General features: G+C 57.1%; 3 protein-coding genes across 10 annotated transcripts in view; 1 reads left to right on the top strand and 2 right to left on the bottom strand.

The window, feature by feature from the left end:
* Nucleotides 1-623: 623 nt before the first annotated feature.
* On the bottom strand, nt 624-7,144 carry CENPO (centromere protein O). Its single transcript, XM_076332525.1, has 7 exons — nt 7,101-7,144; nt 6,140-6,385; nt 5,464-5,633; nt 4,959-5,070; nt 3,876-4,135; nt 3,211-3,382; nt 624-1,564 (listed from the first exon to the last, which is right to left on the bottom strand). Exons 2-7 carry the CDS (start codon nt 6,168-6,170, stop codon nt 1,440-1,442), a joined length of 870 nt encoding a protein of 289 aa, XP_076188640.1. The 5' UTR covers nt 6,171-6,385; nt 7,101-7,144; the 3' UTR covers nt 624-1,439.
* Nucleotides 6,924-8,318, top strand: PTRHD1 (peptidyl-tRNA hydrolase domain containing 1). Of its 2 annotated transcripts, none has more exons than XM_076332526.1 (2): nt 6,924-7,139; nt 7,952-8,318. In XM_076332526.1, the coding sequence occupies exons 1-2, from the start codon at nt 6,933-6,935 to the stop codon at nt 8,120-8,122; spliced, it is 378 nt and encodes a 125-aa protein (XP_076188641.1). In that variant the 5' UTR covers nt 6,924-6,932; the 3' UTR covers nt 8,123-8,318. The 2 variants fall into 2 exon arrangements, 1 of the variants encoding a protein (XP_076188641.1); XR_012994835.1 differs by lacking the exon at nt 6,924-7,139 and adding an exon at nt 7,325-7,767 and having other exon boundaries at nt 7,952-8,030.
* Nucleotides 8,319-10,537: 2,219 nt separating this feature from the next.
* The window catches only part of NCOA1 (nuclear receptor coactivator 1), a 188,489-nt gene continuing 178,453 nt past the window's right edge, over nt 10,538-20,573 (bottom strand). For 4 of the 7 annotated variants that reach the window (XM_076332528.1, XM_076332527.1, XM_076332529.1 and 1 more), the window contains 7 exons: nt 18,368-18,682; nt 18,097-18,198; nt 16,604-17,003; nt 15,606-15,780; nt 14,244-14,427; nt 12,474-12,563; nt 10,538-11,343 (listed from right to left, as the gene is read on the bottom strand). In XM_076332528.1, coding sequence (XP_076188643.1) covers nt 11,176-11,343; nt 12,474-12,563; nt 14,244-14,427; nt 15,606-15,780; nt 16,604-17,003; nt 18,097-18,198; nt 18,368-18,682 — 1,434 coding nt within the window. In that variant the 3' untranslated portion in view covers nt 10,538-11,175. Of the gene's footprint in view, nt 11,344-11,433; nt 11,491-12,473; nt 12,564-14,243; nt 14,428-15,605; nt 15,781-16,603; nt 17,004-18,096; nt 18,199-18,367; nt 18,683-20,573 lie in introns of all 7 variants that reach the window. The other 3 variants (XM_076332532.1, XM_076332533.1, XM_076332531.1) reach the window with 3 other exon arrangements.

Genomic DNA, 20,573 nt, shown 5'->3' on the forward strand with positions numbered 1-20,573 from the left:
CAGTTCCCACGGATTTCCCCCAAAAGCCTGGCCCAGACCTTCACCCCACAGCGAGGTCAGGGCTCTGCCTCCCCTCGCGGGAGCGGTAGGAAGAGGCGTGAAAGGTTAGGGCAGGAACTTACACGTAAGTCTGTCCTCTGCAAACTCATGGCTGCCCTCAGGCACAGGCGAGGCACCCAGCAGCGCCTTTTCCACTTCCCAAACACTTTTCACGGAAGAAAACACAACCACAGAATTAAAAGTGATGTGGGACAATGAAAACGCCTTTTGATGGTGTGCAGCCGGCATCAGGAGCAGATAATTCAAAAAGCCCGGGCCCCTCCAAACACGAGCGAGTGAATGCTCACCCCGCAAGCACCCCACGGGCTGTCAGCTCTTCTAAAGCAGGTTCAGCTGGGAGGCGTCAGCCTCGTGAGCAGCTCTGAATGTTAGGGGCAGGAATTGCCACCTGGAGCTACGACGCTCGAAAGCTGGAGGTTACATTTAAACGGGTTGTCCAGTTCAATCTGGACAAGGAGCTCTAATGATTACAGAAAAAAATTTTAAAAATTACAAAGTGCTTTCCCTGTGCCTTATCACACGTGGGACCGGCATAAAAATGAGACAGGAGAAAATACCGTCATTCAAACCACGTTATATATATTGTCATTTAAACCCCTTTCTATTCTACTAAACTGCATTATAAGGCTAAAGGAAATCAACAGAAGATTTTTTTAAACACCACAATTTCAGTAACGTAGAACTTTTGTTAACAAGTTTTTAAAGTACTGTTACAAAACAGCAAGTTTTTAAAGATCTGATCCAGACCTGAAGCACAACGACGGGACACCAGCAAAGCTGCCCCATGCCTGAAGGGAAGGAAAGAGCCCGCGTAAAGCCACTGCTGGTGTGAAATTTTCTGGAAAGTTCAGTGTTTGTGCTTGGGGGGGGCATTAACAGAGCCCACACGAGGGCACGGGTTGCTGCTGGCAATAACTAAACCTCACCTCTGTCCCTCAACCCCTTCCAGCTTCTAGAGGTCCTTTCCCGGCTGTAGTAAGCAGGGCACAGATTATTCCGCTTGCTCCCCTCTTTTTGAGGTGCGCTGGATAAGTGCACGGTGCTGATCCACGGGGCATTGCCCCCAAAGCACCGCGATCTTGAAGTTTTAATACAGTTTTCTCATTCCAACCAATGCAGGAGGCGTTTCCTGCAACCGTGGAGTTCTGCGGCACCCGAACAAGCAAGAAGCGCAGCGCTGAGGAAAGATTACCTGCAGCGACAGACACCCGAAAGCCTCACGGAAACATTGCTCTCAGGATTCAAACTGGGCCAATTGCTCCTCGGGGGGGTTCCCAGCAGCAGTGCTGCAGTCCACGGAAAACAACGTGCGTTTCGAGATCGCTCCCCGCAGGCGCGGGAGCTCCGGGAGGCGCGTTACTGAGGAGAGCCAGGGTGGCTTACGGTGCTCCATCCACGCTTTCTTCAGCGCTGCTGAAGGAGCGGAAGGCTTTGTGCAGGGCCACGCGGCGAAACAGGTCCGAGTGAGCTGCTGCCGTCTCTGCTAGAGATGCGGGAGCGTCCGCTGGCAGGCAGAAGCGGACGGATCAGTGGGGAAAGAAAAATCATATTGCCAGCATAAAACTATTTGCTTCTCATTCTTCCCTTGTCCCCAGAGAATTTTTCACTCTCCCTTGCCGTATGTTTTTTCTTCTCATAACCCTTCTCTCTCCTTCCTAACCCTTCGTGTCCTGCAGCTCCCCCACGGGATTTGTTGGCTGCAGAAAGTGCGAGCGCCTTAAGAAACACCCGCTGCTGAAGGGCGAGGACAGTAACGTGGGAGCCTCAGCCACCTAGTTGCTCTCTTAGCTCAGAAGACACTGAAGTTTGTGAGCAAAGGCAGAACTTCACCTATAAAGGGATGGCTACCGCAAGGAAAGGAGAGGGGGAACCATTGATACAGTACACGACTCCTCCTCCAGCCTAACCGCCAGCCAAGGAGCTGGCAGAAGCAGGCCTGAGACGGCAACTGAGGGCAGAGAGAAGAGACTGTCGGTCCCAGATGCCCCGTTCAGAGCTCCATCTAGCTGCACGTTGGTCCACGCGCTCCACAGCCCAGCCAGCCAGCCGCGAGCGGGACACGGCGTGGCTGGAAACGCGGGGAGACAGACAGGCAAGTGATTCCTCAGCCCAGTCTGGCATTTGTAGTATCCGGTCAGAAAACAGTGCAGATCCAGGATCGAGCCGTGCCACAGCGTTAGGGCCGCACAAGACGCTCGGCATCGCGGTCAGCCTTTGCTGTACCAGGAGGAGGTAGCGCTGCTGATACAGAGGAGGGGGAGCCGGTGGCATCAGGGAAAGATTTTTTGGGCAGAGATCTTTGTTACGAGTATTTCACAGTATTCCCGACCCTTTCAAAGGGGTTGTAAACCTTGCTCCTGCCTCTCTTCTCTCTGCTGTTGCACTGCGGCACATGCCAGCACACCTAATAGCGCAGCAGGGGCAGTTAGGGGCCTGGCTGCACGACGCGAGACATCCCAACACCAGGCCTCAATTAGTCATTTATCTAATTGCACCGAGAGAGAGAAATTCCTGATGCTGAAAAGATCCTGCCTGATTTGCCTACAAGTAACTCCCACCCTACGGAAAGATCACGGGGCTGGGTGCCAGGTTTTCAAGGATAGGAAACGAGTCCAAGGCCGTTAAGTCGACTGGAACAAACCATCACTGCGATTGAGACTGACAGCGCCCGAGTTTCTGGCTGCACTTGCTTGCCAGGCACTCCCACGCGTGCGGAGTGCACTAGCGCAGGCTGGGCTCTATCCGTGAGACTTGTGAAAACAGCACCCTGATCCTGCTGGGGCCGTACCGGAGTCTGCGCTCCGAGTAATTGCAAACTGGGAACGAGCAGCCTGTCCGTCTGAAGCGATCCAAGCTTGCACTCACACCTTTCCTTTCTCAGCCCCATCGTATTTCCCTCCCTCCAGCCACCCCATCTTGCCAGTGCTGCAAGAGATCTGTGCTCTTGTGCCAGGGATGAGTTACAACTGCTTCAAGACCCAGCACCAATTGCACACAATCTCTTCTATAATCTTTTCTCCCTCAGAAATATGACAGCTTGCTCCCTTTGGTCCCCAAACTCAACTAGAAAGAAACACCATCCATCTGCGGAACCACAGTACAGCCTGCCCACCCCACACCCCCGGGCAGACCCCCGCACCATCCACTTACGTGTGCAGGAAACGGTGACTTCAGTGGGGAGGCTGCAACAGAGATCTCCGTAAAGCAGCCTCACGTTGAACGGAAAGGTCTTGCTTTTACTTGACACGTTGTAATTAAAGACCAGCAAGTTACACAAGGAGTTCCTCTGCAAGGTTCCTTCTATCCGGTCTGAAAAGCGGTCCTGGAGGGAACGAAGACATGAAAGCTAGGAAGGGAGTCCATCAGCATGGGACCGAGAGCTCGCCCAGTGCGGTGCCCCCACCCACCATACCAGCCCGGCATGCCTGTACACTCTGGGGTGGCTGTACATCGAACAAGCCTTGTGTGGGAAAGACTTAAATAAAGAAATGCTCGTGCGCACACTTAAGCCACGTCTTCCAGCGGCTTTTTACAACATCACAGCTATTTCAGCTTAGGGACCTCCGGAGGGGAGGACAGCTTTGCGTTTGGCAGTAAATTTTAAATGAGCAAGACATTCAAGTACGTGACAATCGATGAAACGGGCAACTGAGTTTATAGTCACACAACAAATTGTGAAGTTCTAAACACCAGAACTGCGAGTGTTCCACATAAAGAAAGCTGCCCAGATTCCCCCCAGCGCTTCAGAGACTCGCAACGCCTGGTGCATCAAAGGGAAAAGGACGGGTGAACAGCATCGCTGCGGCCAGCGGTACCTGTAACTGGTCTGCCTGGTACCTCCTCCCCGCGTAAGCGTTGAGGTGGTCTGACAGGACAGACAAGAAGCGCCTGATGTCCGTCTGCAAGTACTTCTTGGCGATCTGCTCCAGGGGGATGAAGATGGGGACGGAGTGGCGGTGAATCTGCACTTCTGCCTTGGTGAGCAGGTCCAGGTGGTAGGAATCCAGGTAGGTGCCCTCGTAAGCCGTGCTGATGCAGAAACAGACTCCCCGCTTGGTCAGCTTCCCACTGATCCCTTGGGTCCCGAGAGAGGGTTTACTCAGCGCTGCTCTAACTCATCAGCGCCAGGCAGCTTTGCTGGGGCAACACAGACTGCGAGAGGGGCTGCGTCCTCTTACTACGCTAGCTCAGGGAGCTCCCTCAGAGGGTTAAAGACTTGCAAGAGTTTAGGGACATAAAACACAGCAACTTTTTAATAAGGGACCTCTAACGAATTGAAGTAGCTTAAATTCCCAGTAGCTGAGTTATGCTGCCACTTCCAAACACGGTCCCGGCTCCAGCGCAACAGGGAGAACAGGCTGCCCTGGGTGGAGGAAGGCAGCGCTTCACTGCCCCAAGGAGAGCGGCAGGAGTGCTCACGGCGGGGCTCAGCACACTTGCATCAAGCAGGACTCGCATCCTCGCACTGGCCAGAACACAGAGCAAAGGTGACTCTCGCTGGAAACCAAAGTTTTTTAAAAAAAGCTCAGGGGCAGACGAAAAGAGAGTGCTGACCTCACAAGCTTGCTTGGAAGACCCAGACCCACTGGATGTTTAACTGCCTAATTCCCAAAGATTTCACTTATAAGGTAGTTATATGTTTTCCAGAATCTAGACCGTAGTTTAAATGATACAATTCAGTAAATAATAATTCCTGGAACATCCCAGAGGCCTCCTGTGAAAGGCAGGGAATTACAAGGTTACTGCTCTTCCAGCATTTTCAGACTCTAAAGGCTCTGAGCACAACAGCAGCAACGTTAACGGGGAAGTTACACTTCACACCAGGCTCATGTTCCAAAATTTAGCACCCCAGAAATGCAGCCATTAGCAGAACACACGCAAATCTCTCGAGGCATTACCTGTGAGGTAAAAGACCTGCAGCATGGCCTTAACGCTTTTTATCTTCCACTCTAAAACAGCCCGAGCACTGGGCTGTGCCGGATCCGACACGACTCCTTCTTTCCCAAGTTGCTACAAAAGCCGGAAGAGAAGAGAGGTCAGAAATCGCTGACGCGAACACGTCACCCGCAGGGAACACAGTCAGGCTACAGAGAAATAATAACCCGGCTCTGAGAAAAGCGAGATGGCATTTCAAGCGGAAAAGGGGAGAAATGAAGCAGAAGAGGGGAGAAAAACTCAGGAAGAGAGTTCGGAAATGGCCACACGACCTCCAAGCAAGGAGACCCGGCAGTCCTGGACTACACGGTACTGAAAACAGGGGACGCCAGGACTATATGTCACTTAAAAAGGGAAAATAAAAAAATAATAGTTGACTCTATGTGAATAACCTCAGTAAACCCACCCCCTGAGAGCATGAGCACACCAGAGCCCTCTGCCAGATCTCTGCAGCAGGCCCTTTCTCACCCCCTTTTGCTGCAGGTCCACTTTAGCCCGCAGCTCATCCCTCTGGAGTCTCAGCTCCTGCACTCTCGCTTTCAGCCTGGCCAGCTTCTCTTCTTGCTGCTCCGTTTCCTCTTGCTTCACGGCTGCCTCATGAGCCCGCGCCTCCAGCATTTCCAGGTGAGCGAACACCCCTGCGAGGAAAAGCACGACACGCTCAAAAATCCAGGCTGTGATTATTAGTGGTCTGCACTGTGGTACCCAAAACAAAACAGGTCCAGTGCAGATACGTAAAGAAACCACTTACAACAGCTTTTCAAAGGGGCAGAAGACAGGCAAACATCTGGCAAAGAGGCTTTTGGGAATTTGAAACAGCGAGGCTGAGTGCCAGCAGACCCTAAACAACACTGGGGTGCCCCACACCAGCTAGCTAAGCTCCTGAAAAGCAGAGTAAGCTAGCAAACGCACCAGTCCCGATCCCAAGAGATCTGCAATTCCCAGTTTTACTTCTAACCCAGCACACAGAGCAGCGAAGTGGCTTCTCTGAAGCCCCTGTACCCTAAACTGGCCGAGAGGGACTCAAGACACAACTCAGCAAGCCAGGGGGTCACTTCTGGCCCCAAGCATTTTAGGGTTCACTCCTACAGGAGGACACACTCTGCGCTTGGATGTCCCGCACCCTGCACCCCAGACAGCTCACCATCTGGTGAATACGCTTTCCCTTCCTCCATCTTCCCTCGCCACTCTCCTGCAAGCGAGAAGGCAGACCTCAGCCCTCCCTGGCCAGGCTCCGTCCCTTGGGAAGCGGCGACGTGGGGGCAGCAAGAGCTCTTCCTCAGGGGACCTTCCTCTTCCTCCTGCTGCTGCAACGGGACTCCGAGAAGCGCCGAGGGCAGGTCTAGCACCCGGGCTGGCCCCTCGCAGGAACAATCCCAGGGGCCGATGGCTGAAACGACACATTATAACCCACCGCTTTCTGTAAGCCACCATTTCACACCAGCCCCCCCCCCCCCTCCAGGGAAACCCCCCGGGAGCGCAGGAACGGACAGGATTCACCGCCCTCCTTCACCGCCGAGCCCGGAGAGCCGCCACAGCCCCGAGGAGGCGGCGGGGAGGCACCCGGGGCTCTCCCCACACGGACGGGCTGGGGTGGGCCGGGATCCCCGGAGACCCCGCCGAGGGGGACAGGGACAAGGGGGGGGGGGGGGGGGGGGGGGGGGAAGCTGGGCAGCCGGGTGGCCGGGGGTCTCCGCACCAGGGGGGGCTGAGGGGGCCCCGCCGCCGGCCCGGTTCCCCACCGGCTCCCGCGCTCACCACAGCAGCCGGAGCATCAAACTGCGCGCCTCAGCGCCGCCGGAAGGACGTCACCCCCCCCCCCGACGCCATTTCCCACCACCACCGTTTGCCGTACAACAAAATGGCGGCGGAGCTGCCTCCTCCCGGCGCCCGGCATGCACCGCGCGCGGCCGCGCCTCCCGGCGTCGTACGGCAGTATGGCGGCGCCCGGAGCGGCAGCGGCGCTGGTGCAGTATGTGGTGCTGCGGGGGGACCTCGGCCGGCCGCCGCGGTCGTGGCCGCTGGGCGCGGTGGTGGCTCAGGGCTGCCACGCCGCCCTGGCTGCCGCGCACGCGCACCGCCGGCACCCCGACACCCGCGCCTACCTGGAGTCGGGCGGCGCCATGCGCACCGTCGTGCTGGAGGTGCGCGGGGCAGGCCGGGAGCCGCGGGGCACGCCGGGAGCGCCGTGCGCGGGCGGGCGGGCGGGCGGGCGGCGGCCATTTTGGGGCGGGCCCGGTGGCTCTGTGGGGGCGGGCGGCGGCCATTTTGGGGCGGGCTCGGTGGCTTTTGGGGGGCACCCCCGGCGGCTCTTGGGGGGCACCCCCGGCCGGGGCCGGTTCGGCCGTGGCTCGTCTTCCCCCGGCCCGGCCCGGCCCTGCCCTCACGCTCCCGGGCGCCCCTCCCGCCCGTCTCACCCGGGGAGCGAACGGCGGCCGGTGAGACGAGGGTTGCCGACCCCCGTCCCCGGCAGCTGCGAGGCCTCCGGTCCCGGAGGCGCCGTTACTCACAAGGAGGCCCCGTCACCACCCAGGGCCGCAGCATGAGGGGGGGGGGTGTTCAGGGCGGTGATCGGGCAGCCTCCGTGTGGACGTGGGGTCGGGCAGAGCTGTTTGCCTTGGCACGCTGCGCCAGGCGAGCTTTCCGGGGGAGAAAAACCTGCGTTTTTGAAGGTTTGCAACCGGTGTTGGTTCACAACCCCCGGCTCCTACCCCCGGTGCTCGCAGAGGCCGGCGGTGCGGTCCGGGCCTGCAAGAACAAGATGCTTTTTGGGTAAGATAGGAAGCATGGGGATTGCCCATCCTAATATCTGTGTGCGGGCAGCTGGCCGCCTCCCTGTCCTGGCCACCGTCGTCGGTGCGAGCTGTCCTGCTTTGCCTCTTTCCCCGCAGCTCTTGCCGGGTACCCAGCACCGCCTCGCACCCCAGCCCTCACGGCAGGCTTTGTCTCTCCCCAGGCTCCGGACGAAGCCGCCCTGACGGCGCTGGCGGAGACCCTGAAGCAGCACAGCATCGACCACGAAGTGTGGACGGAGCAGCCCGAGAACACGGCCACCTGCCTGGCGCTCAGGCCCTACCCGAAGGACCAAGTGCACCAGCACCTGAAGAAATTTAAATTGCTGAAGTGACCGCGACGGTGACAGCTTTTCTCCTTGGCCAGAGCCGAGCTCAGCCCCGGACCGGCGCCGGGAGGAAAGCTGCTGTGTCTCGGGAGCGCTGTGCTAATGCTCAGCAGCAGTAGCCTCCTCCTTGCGTGGCGATGGCAGTTACAGAGTGTGAAACGGTTCTTCGGCGGGGTGGATTAAATGTTATTCTGTGCAGAAAGTGGCTACGTGTTGCGTTAATCTGCCGTCTGCTTGTAGGTCGTCCCACTGCCAGCGCAGGCAAACTTTTAGGTTCTGTCACACTTGAAAAAAATCTCTCTGGTGCTTTTCAGGGGCGACTTTTTCCCTTGGGCAGCCCTTTGAGCTTCCCCGTCTGTCCGTCCGTCCATCCCAACGGCTGCTTTCCCCGTCTCCGAGCTCCGCAAGCGGGGCCTGGCTGAAGGCACGGCCGTCCGGCGGCTCCGCTCCTCCCCGTGGATTTGGCGCTGGTTCCGCCACCGGCCTGGCCGCGCTCCCGGCCCCTCTCCCGCCTCCGCCCCTCGCTCCGTGGCTGCGGAGCCACACCGGATCGCTTCTTCCTCCCGCACCAGCGAGGCCGGTTTGTCTGTGGCTTTATTCGCACTGAACCGTGCGATGAAACCCTGCCGGGAGCCAGGCAAACAGCAGACGGCAGCATCGGCCGGCGAGCCGGGACTTGCTGCGGACCTCGTCCTGCTGCCTTTGGCCTCATTTACAGTAAAAATGTTTGAAATGAGCCACTTAGTTTAAAAAAAAAAACCAAACCAAGAGAAAAAGTGCGTTGTCAGCTAGAAGCGCCTGTGCCCCACCTCTCCCCGTCCGGGTCGTGCTGTTAATGTCACTGTCACCCCCTGCCCCGCCAGTTTCCCCTTTTCCGGAGCTGAAGGTGAGCCCGGAGCCGCTCTTCGTGGCCTTGAATTCAGGGCTGGAGGCAGGAGCCGTGCGCCGTTTCTCTCGCTGCTCTTGCCAGAGCCAGCCCGAGCGGCGTTTCCACCTTGGTGTTAACGCACGCCGGCAAACCCCGTGCCGGCAGCCCCGCTGCCGGACGCCCCCCCCTGTCCCCGAGCACCGAAACCCCACGTAGCCCCTGCTGCGGGGCGGGGGGCTGCTCCAGCTGGGGCACGGCAGGATCCGGCCCCGGGGCACGCCGCGGGCCAAGGGCCTGGGTTTAAAACGGCCCCTAAGCCGTTTCCGCAGCCTGCCGGACCCCCGGCTCCAATAAAAGAAAAAAAAAAAAAAAACCCCCCGGTGTCACCGGGGGGAGCAGAGCTGCGGCGCGGGGTCCGCTCCCCTCTTCCCGGTGCCCACCACCTGCGCCGTGCTCCAGCGGTAAATCTGGCGACTAATAACCACGCGCACGCTACGCGTCTCTTTTTCTCTACGGTGCTTTGGGATTTAAGACGCCGGTTGGTGGTTTTGTTTTTTTTTTTTTTTTGGCCACCGAACTCCGCGCGCCGGCTGATTTCCAGCTCCCCAGCCTGACAAACCGCGGTGACGGAGGGGTTCCTGGTGAGAGGACGGCTGATCCCCCCCGGCTGCCCACGCCTCCTGCCCCGGCAAACGGCCCCGGCACCGCTCCGGCATCCCCGTCGGCACAGAAACAACGAAACGTTGGCTGGCAACTCCCGTTCTCTTTTTTTTTTCTTTTTTCTTTTTTGTTTGTTTGTTTTGGGGTGGGTTTTTTTTTTTTTTGTCATCTTTAACTCTTGCAAATGTCAATCAACAAAGCTACACGTTTTGCCACACACCAGCGCGATTTTTAGAGAGGGGGAAAAAAAAAAACCCCCAACCCCAACCGATAGTCCCCTGTAGCTGCCCTCCCCCCCCGTAAAAGTCAGCGGTGAATATTAAAAGCGACCCCCAACTAAAAGAGAAGAAAATGAATTTATACAGAGCTCAGAGCTATTTACAGTGACAGGCTTGAGGGGGAAAAAAAAAAAAAAAAAAAAAAGCTATCTCCCAACAGAGAATTGAATTATTATTATTATTTTATTATTATTATTTTAAATAGTTTAAGCTACCTCAGCTGTTAAACACAATCAAAGCAGAAAGAACCGACTGCTTAATTTTATTTAATATTTAATCAGAAAATTTTATCTACAATAATTGACAGACCCCTCCCTCCCATCCTTCCCCCTAAAAATTATTGCAGTTTTTTCCCCAAACTGTTCTTTTTTTGTCTTTTTTTTCCGTCTTTTTTTTTTTTCTTTTTTTTTTCTCCTCCTGTTGTAATATACACATTGTAGCCCCCCCCCCCCCCCCCCCCCCCGTTTCGCTCGGAGGCCTGAAACCAGCATAAAACATGGAAAAAATGGTGGGTCAAAATACTCTGGTGTTTTGGTTTTTTGTTTTTTTTTTTTTTTCTTTAAAACCGACAAACTCACGATTGCTAGAAAAAGCTGATTGTACGCACAAGCGGGCTGGGGCGGAGGGGAGAGAAGGGGTTTTGTTTAAGCGTGAATAAAAAAACCGGCTTTTCCCGCAGAAGTCCAGCGCCGATCCCCTTCCGTGCCCCGCGCCGAGACGTGATCAGTGACAGATCCAGCTGAAACTGAGATTGCTCTTCCTCCTCCTCCTCCTCCTCCTCCTGCCGCCGCCGCAGTCCTCCAGCTGCCTTCTCCCCCTCCCCGCCTCCCCGAGAAACCTTCCTCCAGATTAAGAAGCCAGCAAAATGATTACAAAAATAAGAATCATCTGTAATTTTGGCTCGAGAAACCGACTGTCCCGCCTCGTCGCTTCGCCGACATCCAACGCTTTTTAAAAAAAAAAAAAAAAAAAAAAAACGAAAAAAGGGGGGGAAAAAAAAAGGGAATTAAAAAAAGGGGAAAACAAAAGGGGGAGGGGAAAGGGGGGGGAAAAAGGGGGGGAAAAAAGGGGGGGAAACCCCCACCCCCCCCAACAAAACAAAACAAAAAACCAACCCCTTTTTGCTCCAAACACTACGAGCTGAAGAATGGCTGCGGGTTGAGATATCAAAAATCTCAGAAAAATATATAATATATATATTTATATATCTCTGTACGTCTTCTTATTTAAATTTCACATTCCTCGAAAAGCGATTATTCAGTCAGTAGCTGCTGAAGAAGGCTCTTCTGCTGGCCCGGGGGCGGCGGTGGCCCGGCGGCGTTTTTCGGGGTGCCCAAGGGAGCCGGCGGGTTGAGGTAGGGATCTCCTACCAGATTCACTGTACACTGTACGTCGGCAAAGACCTGAACCTGTTGTACCTGCTGGGACACAAAAGAGAAGAGGGGATTTAGCGGGGCCGGGGCAGGGGCCGGCGGCGGCGGATCTGGGTACTACGTGAAGTGGAAACTCACTAGAGACTTCCTCTAGTCTGGAGCCACCCCAGAGAAGAACTCTTCTGTCTTCTTGTCCTATAAAAAGAAAACCGCTGCAACTCATTCGGCTCTGCGAGGTTCATAACGTTGCTCATCCAAAAAAAAGGGAAAAAAAATGGATTTTTGGGGGGGGGAAAAAACCCAAAACCAACAACAAACCCCCAAAAACCCCAGCCTGGCATCCCCTGGGCGAAGGGGAGCCGCGGCGCGGCGGCCGTGCCGGTGGTTGCGGGGTGGCAGTGGTGGTGAGCGAGGTCCAGCGCGGCTGTTTGATCAAAATCAAGAGCTTTGGTGTGTCTCGGCGGCGCGGCCGGCGCGTTCCCTACGGGCTCTGCGAAACCAAGGCTGCGCTACGGGGAAGGGGGAGGCGACGCCATGACGCCGGGGGGTGTTGGATGAGATGGGGATGAACCGGATCGTCCCCGGGAGCCGCAGGCATCAGCGCCGGCGGGCGGCTGGGCGTGCTTTGGTGGTGCTCGGTGCTGCTCAGAGGGACAGGCAGCGTCCAGCAGCGCTGCCTGCAGGGACGGACGCCGCCCCTGGAGCCTCCCCCATCCAAATTTCCTCGCTCCGCCGCGCTTTAACGTGGCGGCCTGGCTGCACCGCGGCGGCGCAGGGGCCATTGGCCGCTCCGGTGATGGCCGAGCCTAGGAAAGAAACCCTCCAGGGTGACAGCAAGCCAGGGCGAGGGGTGTTTAGCACCAACACTCATTTATTTTTCCAGCTGCGGCGTCACCGCTCTTCCGCGCCAGCAAGGAGGCCGAAAACGCTCACGGCAGCGGCACGAGCTTTGATGCAAAGAGGGTTTGTGAGCGGCACTGACGTCCCCGCGGGCTGGCCGTCACCCAACGCTGGCGGGACCGTGGTGGCTTCAACCCAACCCTGCCAACTGGGGCCAGCCCCGGTGGAAACCAAGCGTGCCGAGCCGGTACGGCCGGGGACGTTCAGCCTTTACCGGGGGGGGGAACCCGTCAAACTCCTCGGGGTACCTGAGATGTGCTTAGCAGTTTCTTACTGACCTGCGCCCCATCTGCTTCTGTTTTCAAAAGGTCAGTGGAGGAAAGCTGGTTGCAGTAAAGGCCCGCGGGTCTCAGCGCCGGGTCATTTACCTGTCAAAAGCAAGATCCAGGCTCAGCCGGGGCTCCTGGACGCTGGAGAGGCACTCGCCGCCCTCTCGAGCTGAGTTTGGGGGGATACAGGGACCGCAGATGGGGCAGAGCAGGGGGGCCGCGCCGCTGACATGCTCCATGGGCTGTGGGGTTTTGGGGGGGATCGGTGGGGGACCCTGTTTCGCCTTTCTCCCCACTTTTGCCTCGGGCTGCTGCCGGCTCTGGGGACATCTCACCCCCAGGGAGCATGAAACGCCACCCCACTGCTCAGCGAAAGGGGTAAAAGCCACCGGCTCCGCCCGTGCACCGCGGCCAGCTCAAGAAAGGGACCAGCCTCCTTCCCCACCGAGCCCTGCGGCTTTTCCCCAGGGAGGCTGCGATCCCTGGCCCGCAACGCTCCCATGCAAAACCAACGAGCCAAGCGTGTTCTCCAGGAGCTTAATGGCGCCGAGACAAACCCCGGCAGCTAAAAACGTTAGAAGCATCTCGGTCTGGCCCAGGGAGGATCTCGTCGAGGCCAACTGTATGAGGTTCAACAAGGCCAAGTGCCGGGTCCTGCACTTCGGCCACAACAACCCCATGCAGCGCTACAGGCTTGGGGAAGAGTGGCTGGAAAGCTGCCTGGCGGAAAAGGACCTGGGGGTGCTGGTCGACAGCCGGCTGAACACGAGCCGGCAGTGTGCCCAGGCGGCCAAGAAGGCCAATGGCATCCTGGCCTGTATCAGAACTAGTGTGGCCAGCAGGAGTAGGGAAGTGATCGTGCCCCTGTACTCGGCCCTGGTGAGGCCGCACCTCGAACCCTGTGTTCAGTTTTGGGCTCCTCACTACAAGGAGGACGTTGAGGTGCTGGAGCGTGTCCAGAGAAGGGCAACGAGGCTGGTGAGGGGTCTGGAGAACAAGTCTGATGAGGAGCGGCTGAGGGAACGGGGGTTGTTTAGCCTGGAGAAAAGGAGGCTGAGGGGAGACCTCATCGCTCTCTACAACCACCTGAAAGGAGGTTGTAGCGAGGTGGGGGTCGGTCTCTTCTCCCAAGGAACAAGCGATAGGACGAGAGGAAACAGCCTCAGGTTGTGCCAGGGGAAGTTTAGGTTGGACATGAGGAAAAATGTCTTTACTGAAAGAGTGGTTAAACATTGGAGCAGGCTGCCCAGGGAAGGGGTGGAGTCCCCATCCCTGGAGGTATTTAAAAGACGAGTAGATGAGGCACTTAGGGACATGGTTTAGTGGGCATGGGGGTGTTGGGTTGACGGTTGGACTCGATGATCTTGGAGGTCTTTTCCAACCTTAATGATTCTATGATTCTGTGATTCGTCAAAGGGCTGGGACTGCGGAAAGGTCCCATATCCAACCGTTCCCATTTCCCGTTTCCCATCCCCAACTTTCACAGCTGCCCTGGGAAGCACGGCTACAAACAGACCTGCTGCCAGCCCCCTGCGAGGGCTGCATGGTGCCGGAGGTGCCAGAGGTGCTCGGCACATCCCTGCACCCCCCAAGGACACACGGGACATCCCGGAGCACCAGTGGCCTTGGGCTCCAGCACAGCGGCAATGCCAGTGGAGGCAGCCAGACCTTTGCCGCTTCCCCCTTTGGACACCGGTACCCCCAGGGCCAGAGAAACGAACGCTGAACCCCTGGGAGCTGGCTGACGATCCCAGGAGCAGGGACAGTGCCGGGACTGACCTGCTCCGAGCACATGGAGTTCATCCCGGGCATCTGCAGCGAGTTCATCTGCATCTGTCCGGCCATGGGGTTCATGTTCTGGACGTTGGTGTTTCCTCCCGCCATGGAGACGGTGATGCTCATGTTGTTGTACATGCCCTGCTGAGCAGGCGCCGGCTGGCTCTGCCCCGCTTGGCTGAATACGCTGGGAGAGAGAAAAAAAAGCATTACCCAGGCGTACGTGGCGGTGGGAGGCACCTCAGCGTGTGTGCCGAGCCCCTGGGGTGGCCCGAACCGCGACAGCAGCCAGCCTGCCTCTCGGTGAACGCCGAGACTGTCCGCGGCAGAGAGCTGGTGGAGTGGATGGGAGCCCTGCCGGTCCCTGGGGACAGCCGGAGGGACAGGGAGGCATTAGAGGTGCTGCCTGCAGCAAGGCTTAACCGGCGTGGAGGCTTGGGAGAAAGGGAGGTGGCCGCTGCAGGGACATCTGCCCTCCGCTCCTGCTGTAGCAGGAGCCTCCTCGGTGTGACGGGGTAGAGCAGGAGAAACACCAGCGCCAAGAGAGGGATCATTACAGGGCATCGGCCTGGATTAAGGGTCAGTCAGATGCAAAGCCCTGGTCTATGTGACACCAAGCTTTCCCCTTCACGCCCCTTCTAGTGCCCTCCTTGCCACCCAACCATCCCCACTTCTGCTCCAGGCGGGAGGACAGCTCTCCATTGCAAGGCAAGGTGAAGCATCCCACCTCCAACTGAGCTCCCATCTCATCCCACCCAGCCCGGTAACCTCCTGCTCCGTGCTCCTGCGGAGCTACCTGCACAGAGCCAAGACACAAAGCAAGGCATCCCCCACGTGAGCTTTTGGTTGGGTTTTTTTTTCCCCCCATTTCTGGAGATCTGAAGCTCAAACCTGACTCATGCAAAAAAAGGCAACAAGTCTGGTGACTCTTCCCATTTGCTCCCCTACGTCAGAGCTGGACACACCTTAAGAGGGTCACGCAGTGACCTGGGACTGCTGGTCTTGACTCAATTTATTGTCATGTTTCCTAAGCCCACTTTCACGAGACGTAATTAAGCCACTCGTTTAATTACAAGCCAAAGACCTGCTTCATGTCTTACTTAACACACACGCTCATTCATTTAAATGCTGTGGGCTTCTGGCTGCCTCCGAGGTCAAGATGAGGATAGGGTTGATGGTGACTTCTGGAGGATGTCATGGTAGGAGGACATGGCCTGAGCTCAGCACATGTCCTCAGCCAGGTGTCACCTACAGGCACTGCCGCCCCTGCCAACACCCTACCGGGGGACCATCACCTTGGTGTCACCTTGCCTCCTTCTCTCTGTGTCACCCGTGCGCTCCAGGTTATCCCCACCATGATCTTACTTGCTATTCCCCATGGCTCCTTGCTGCCAGGTCTTCATGTCAGGCGACTGGTAGCCCGGCGTCGGCGGAGCCGGCTGCAGCATGGGGCTTTGCGAAGGCGGGAGCTGCGGTGACATCAGGGGGCTGCTGGGGCTGAGCGACGGGGCAAAGGCGGGTTCGCTTTGCTGACCCATGCCTGGGGAAGGACAGACGGCGTCAGCGGTGCCGAGACCCCCGCCAGCAGCCCCAGTTCCCTCCTCCTCCCTTGCAACCGCTGGCATCGAACCAGAAGTATCATCCTTGACTTTCGGTCTCGGGGTCTCTGGTTTTTGCAGCCGTATCGCTCAAATGTAAGTATTTCAGGGATGAAGGAGCAGGGACCCCCCCCCTCAAGTGGTTTCCATCAGCAGGTGTTCCTCTTTAGCATCGCACCTGGCTGGAAAATAGCCAGGGTAATGATGAGGTGATGCCAAAGGAGGTTCCTGCAGGGCTACTGCAGCCACACTGCCGTTTTCTCTACTCATCAGTGATGTCCACCTTGCCGAGACCCTGCACTGATGCTCGAACGTGAAGCCCTTCGAGACGGTGCTCGTCTGCATGCAATTCTGCACTGGCTCGCCTATCTCATACGAGCTTGGTGCCCACACAAGAGGCGTACGCTGCCTGCAGCTCATTTCAGCCTTCTCAGCAAGGCTTTGGCCTTTTTCAGAGTGTATATATTTAAGGAAGCGCAATTTAGAGGACTGCCTTGCAGTTTGATTTTCAAGGAAGGAATTAAGGAATTATTTGCCCAAATGATAAATTTATTTTTTGGAGACTCAACCAGAAAAGGTCCCCTTGGGAGGTGGAGACCAGAGACCAGACCAGGACGCAGGTTGGGGGAGATGGCTGGGGATGCAGCCCGGGGTGGTGGGCGAGCAGGGTTGGGCTGCAGCATCCTCGGGGCTCTCAGCTCTGCCCTCCGCCTCTCCCTCCCCACTGCCGGACGGCTTTCCAGCGCAACCAACTGCTCGACGTACCTGATCCCGAATACTGAAAGATGTTCTGCTGCATCTGCGGGGTCATCCCGGCGCCGAACTGCCCTCCGACGCCGCCCATCATCCCCCTGTTCACCATGCTGCTGCGGTTAGCCAGCGCGGCCTCGGGGTTGGACGCCAACGGCGAGAAGGGGCTGGTGGAGGTGGGAGGGTTTCCCGGGGTCGTACCGTAGTTTGGTGGGTAAGGGAACTGCTGGGGGGGCGCCTGGGGCAAGCGAGCGGCTCCGATCTGTACCGGCAGCCCGGTGGAGGGAGGGAGGTTGTTTCCGAAGCTTTGCTGTCTCATCAGGATGGCTCGCTGCTGCATGAGCTGCCGCTGCCGGTGCTGCTGGCTGTAGAGCTCGCGCTGGCGCTGGGCCAGCATCTGGGCGTTGAGGGGAGGCTGCAGGGAAGGAGGGGGATGCCCTAATCATCACTGTTACCCTCCGGTTCTGGCAAACAGCTCAGAGCCGCCCCCCCTGGCGCAAGGGCCGTGGGTGCTCCCCTTCCCCGGCTCGGGGTGCCCGTCCTCGGTTTGCAAGGAAAGCTGGAAAACCCCCGAAATGCTGTAAATTGGACTGTTTGCGCCACTGCAGGGCAGAGCAGGGTTGGTGATATTAGAAGATCGGCCTCTGGACATGCTGAATGGCAAAGCTCCAGGAGCCAGAGCATCCCCCAAGCCGGGAAAAGAAGCTCTCGGTCACCTGGCTGCCACCAACCACCCCTCTCCTCCACGGGACCCACTTCTTGTGCCCTCACCGGGATGCTCCCGCACACCAGAGCCAAGGATCCCCGACCTCGACTCTTTCAGCTGTGAGCTGTTAAAAAAACCCAACCCATCCCACGAGCTTTTCCATCACCACGGGCTTGTTCCCCATATAGCTGAGCCAGATGTGTTGGAATTAATCACCTTAAAAAGCCTGACAAAGCCATCAGCGGCTGAAATCGGAGCTACAATGGGAACCGTTTGGTCCCCTTCCCTATCACTAACACTCCCCACGGCACATTAGGGATGTTACGCTGCTTCCCGAAAAGGCAAAGGCTTCTCTGAGAAGTGGAATAAAGTCACCAGAACTCAGCTACGCTTTCCAACTTCTCCTTGTACCCAGCAGATGTTTTATTCACTTTATTAGAAGCCAAACAAGAACTTCAGGGCCTGGGGATTTGCAGGATCATTAAGATTCACTAGAGATTCTGGTATTTAAAGGACAGCATCTATTTCCTAAAGATCCTTCTCAATTAAATGCGTTAGCACATTCTTCTCTAAGCAATAACGAAGCATTTATACCTTAAGCAGGTGGAGGAGCTGGAATAAGGGTGAAGCAAAAAAAAAAACCCCCCCAGCAGCTCATCTTGCAGCCACCTCTCCGCACGAGGGAGAATTTTTCTCTCCCGTTAATGACAGAGAGGAGCGAGCCAGGCTGTGCTAACAGGGAGGGCGTGGGGATTAACCCCCGATTTTGCCCAGCTGGAGGACCGTGCCGCATCCCCCTTACCTGCGGCGTGATCTGCTGCTGCATCCCCGCCCGCATGTTGATCCCCACCGGGGAATTGGCTGCAAACTGGTTGAGGATCGCCTGCCGGTTTTGATGGATCAGCTGGAGGGGAGGGGGGGGGGGGAAAGCGAGGGAGACCTTCAAAACTCTGATGCAGGAGCTTCCCACCCGTCCGATCCCGTCTGATTAGGATGCGTGGGGCTGCAGGCAGGACCGAGGGTCCCTCCGTCCCCCTGCCCGTGGCCCTGGGATGCGGAGGGAGAAGAATTACCTGCTGCTGCCCCTGCAGCCGCTGCTGCAGCTGAAGTCGCAGCTGGTTGGGGGCCGTCGGGGGTCTGTTGAGCGTCTGCCGGGGTTGCATGGCCATGCTGGTGGGGAAGGCGCCGCGGGGCGGCGGTACCTGCACCGGCATGGGTCCGAAGGACGGCTTCTGCCTGACCATGCCGGGGAAGGCGCCGGGGAGGTTGGTGGTGGGAGAGGCGGAGGAGTAAGGCTGGGGGTACATGCTGGGTTTCTGCTCCATCATGAGCGGTGGGGTGGCTTGTTGGGGCTGGAACCGCTCCGTCAGGGCTTCCAGCCCGCCGCCCTGGCGAAGGCAAAGGGGGAGGAAAATATCACTTTGGAGCCCCACCGGCACCCGACCTCTCCCGGGATAGCTCAGAGGGGAGGGGGGACGTGCCTGGCGTGGGGCAGCTCGCTCGTAAGGATGCTGCTGCCTGTAACCCTCATCCCCTGGGCCAGGCTCCAGCCCGTGCGGGCACTAGTGCTGTGTGGAGGAGGGCATTAAACACTCGCTCCCCGGGGCTTCTCAGATCTTAGAGGGAGGGAAATGATTTCTTTTGGCTTGCTTGCAAGCAAAGACCAAGGCCAGGCTTTTTGGAAGGGCTCAGGGCTCACCTCCCCGGGCTGGTGGGGGGAAGCGGCAGGGGGTAGCGGGAGGTGCCGCTGCCTTCCTCTGCCTTCCTCTGCCTTCTTCCGCAGGGTCTGCTAGCACTGAGCTGCTCATCTGGGCTCCAAATGGCAGCACGCCCGGTTGGACAGACCCTAAGGCTTGGAGGATCAACCTGAACATGGGAAATAGTTTGTGCTCTCTCTCCTTTCCTATTTTTATGCAGCCTCGGAGGCTCGGCTGGAGGTATGGCGTTTTGGGTCCCCATCTGCCCCAAAAGCACCTCAGGCACAGGCCATGTCCAAGGGTGAGAGCCACGGACCCCTGGGACTGGGAGAGCTCATGGGGAAGCATGACTATATTCCTGCGCTGCTCATGGACACCCCTTGCTAGGAACTCACGGGAGAGAGGACCTTTTGGTCTATAGCACAGCCATTCCCATACAAATGAGCCTTATTACAGCTGGGGGATGATTTCCACACCAGCAAATCACGGTAAAATATTCTGTGCTGCTCTAGCTTGGCTCAGGCAGAGAAATCTGGTGTTTGAGCTATGAACCCACGGAGAAGTAACACCTTGGAGCCAGAATCCTTAATCCAAGTCCCACGGATTAAGAGAAAGCTGCGTTAAGAGAAACCACACATACAACTCCCCCAAATCCCACTGCCTTTGGGATTTGGTTAGACGGTGCCCACCAAAGGACTGAGGCTTGAAGGCAGGGATGAAGATATGGGAATGGCGGTGGGGAAAAATACACTGCTTAGGATAAATTAAGATGGTGGTGGGGAAAAATAAACTGCTTAAGATAAATGAAGAAGGAGTTTATAAGGTCAAGGACTAGATACCAGGACATAAAACAGCAGCCTGCAGTGGCCAAAACCCACAGACCTGCTGAAATGAGGCTTTTTTACTCTTCTCTCTCCAAACTACCCAGTTTCCAGCTGCCTCCTCATTAAACTGAGTGCAGGTATCTCCAGCACTTCATCCCACCACCATCTCTGGTAGCACGGAGAAGACGGTGGGTTTGGTGGAGTCAGAGTAAATCCCCAAACTCTGCCCCAGGGGATGCGAACCCCTACCTGCCAATAACACATCCTGGAGGGGAACTATCAACACGTTTTCTTCCCAAAGATGCCTTTATGCTGACGTGTTGTTTCTCTAAAGATGTATTTCCAGCAAATATTTCATGGAACTATTCAAAGTATTTCTGAGGTTCAGCCGAAGCCATGGAAAAAGCCCAAGATTCCCATTAACAAAATGATCTCTGGATGGGAGCAAAGCTGGGTCGGAGTGAAAATCCCCCCCCAATCCAGGTGCTCTTCGGCAGGGGAAGCGCCGGATCGGCGTGGGGATGCTTGGCAGCATCGGGTGCCATCCGAGGGCATCTCAACCCAGCGGTCCGATGCTGCTGGAGCCTGTCTGGTGCAGGAAAGGGTTGCTGGGGAGCTCTGCCAGCTGAGTCTGCAAAACCCTTGTGAAAACACTGAGCTGTCGCAGCTGCATCTTTGGCAAGAGCATCTCTGATCCATTCTACCAGAGAGGCTGAACTCCCTACCCCTAACTTGCAAAAAAAAAAAAAAGGCAGGTG

Source organism: Aptenodytes patagonicus, chromosome 3, assembly GCF_965638725.1.
Source record: "Aptenodytes patagonicus chromosome 3, bAptPat1.pri.cur, whole genome shotgun sequence".
Taxonomy (NCBI): domain Eukaryota; kingdom Metazoa; phylum Chordata; class Aves; order Sphenisciformes; family Spheniscidae; genus Aptenodytes; species Aptenodytes patagonicus.

What these genes read in the sequence shown, in the direction of transcription:
- CENPO (XM_076332525.1), bottom strand. Translation starts at nt 6,170, where the DNA reads ATGGAGGAAGGGAAAGCGTATTCACCAGATG. An exon ending in GCAGGTCTTTTACCTCACAG is followed by an intron (nt 4,136 to 4,958) that starts GTAATGCCTCGA and finishes TCGGGACCCAAG; the next exon opens with GGATCAGTGGGAAGCTGACC. An exon ending in ACCAGGCAGACCAGTTACAG is followed by an intron (nt 3,383 to 3,875) that starts GTACCGCTGGCC and finishes CGTTCCCTCCAG; the next exon opens with GACCGCTTTTCAGACCGGAT.
- PTRHD1 (XM_076332526.1), top strand. Translation starts at nt 6,933, where the DNA reads ATGGCGGCGCCCGGAGCGGCAGCGGCGCTGGTGCAGTATGTGGTGCTG. An exon ending in TGCGCACCGTCGTGCTGGAG is followed by an intron (nt 7,140 to 7,951) that starts GTGCGCGGGGCA and finishes GTCTCTCCCCAG; the next exon opens with GCTCCGGACGAAGCCGCCCT.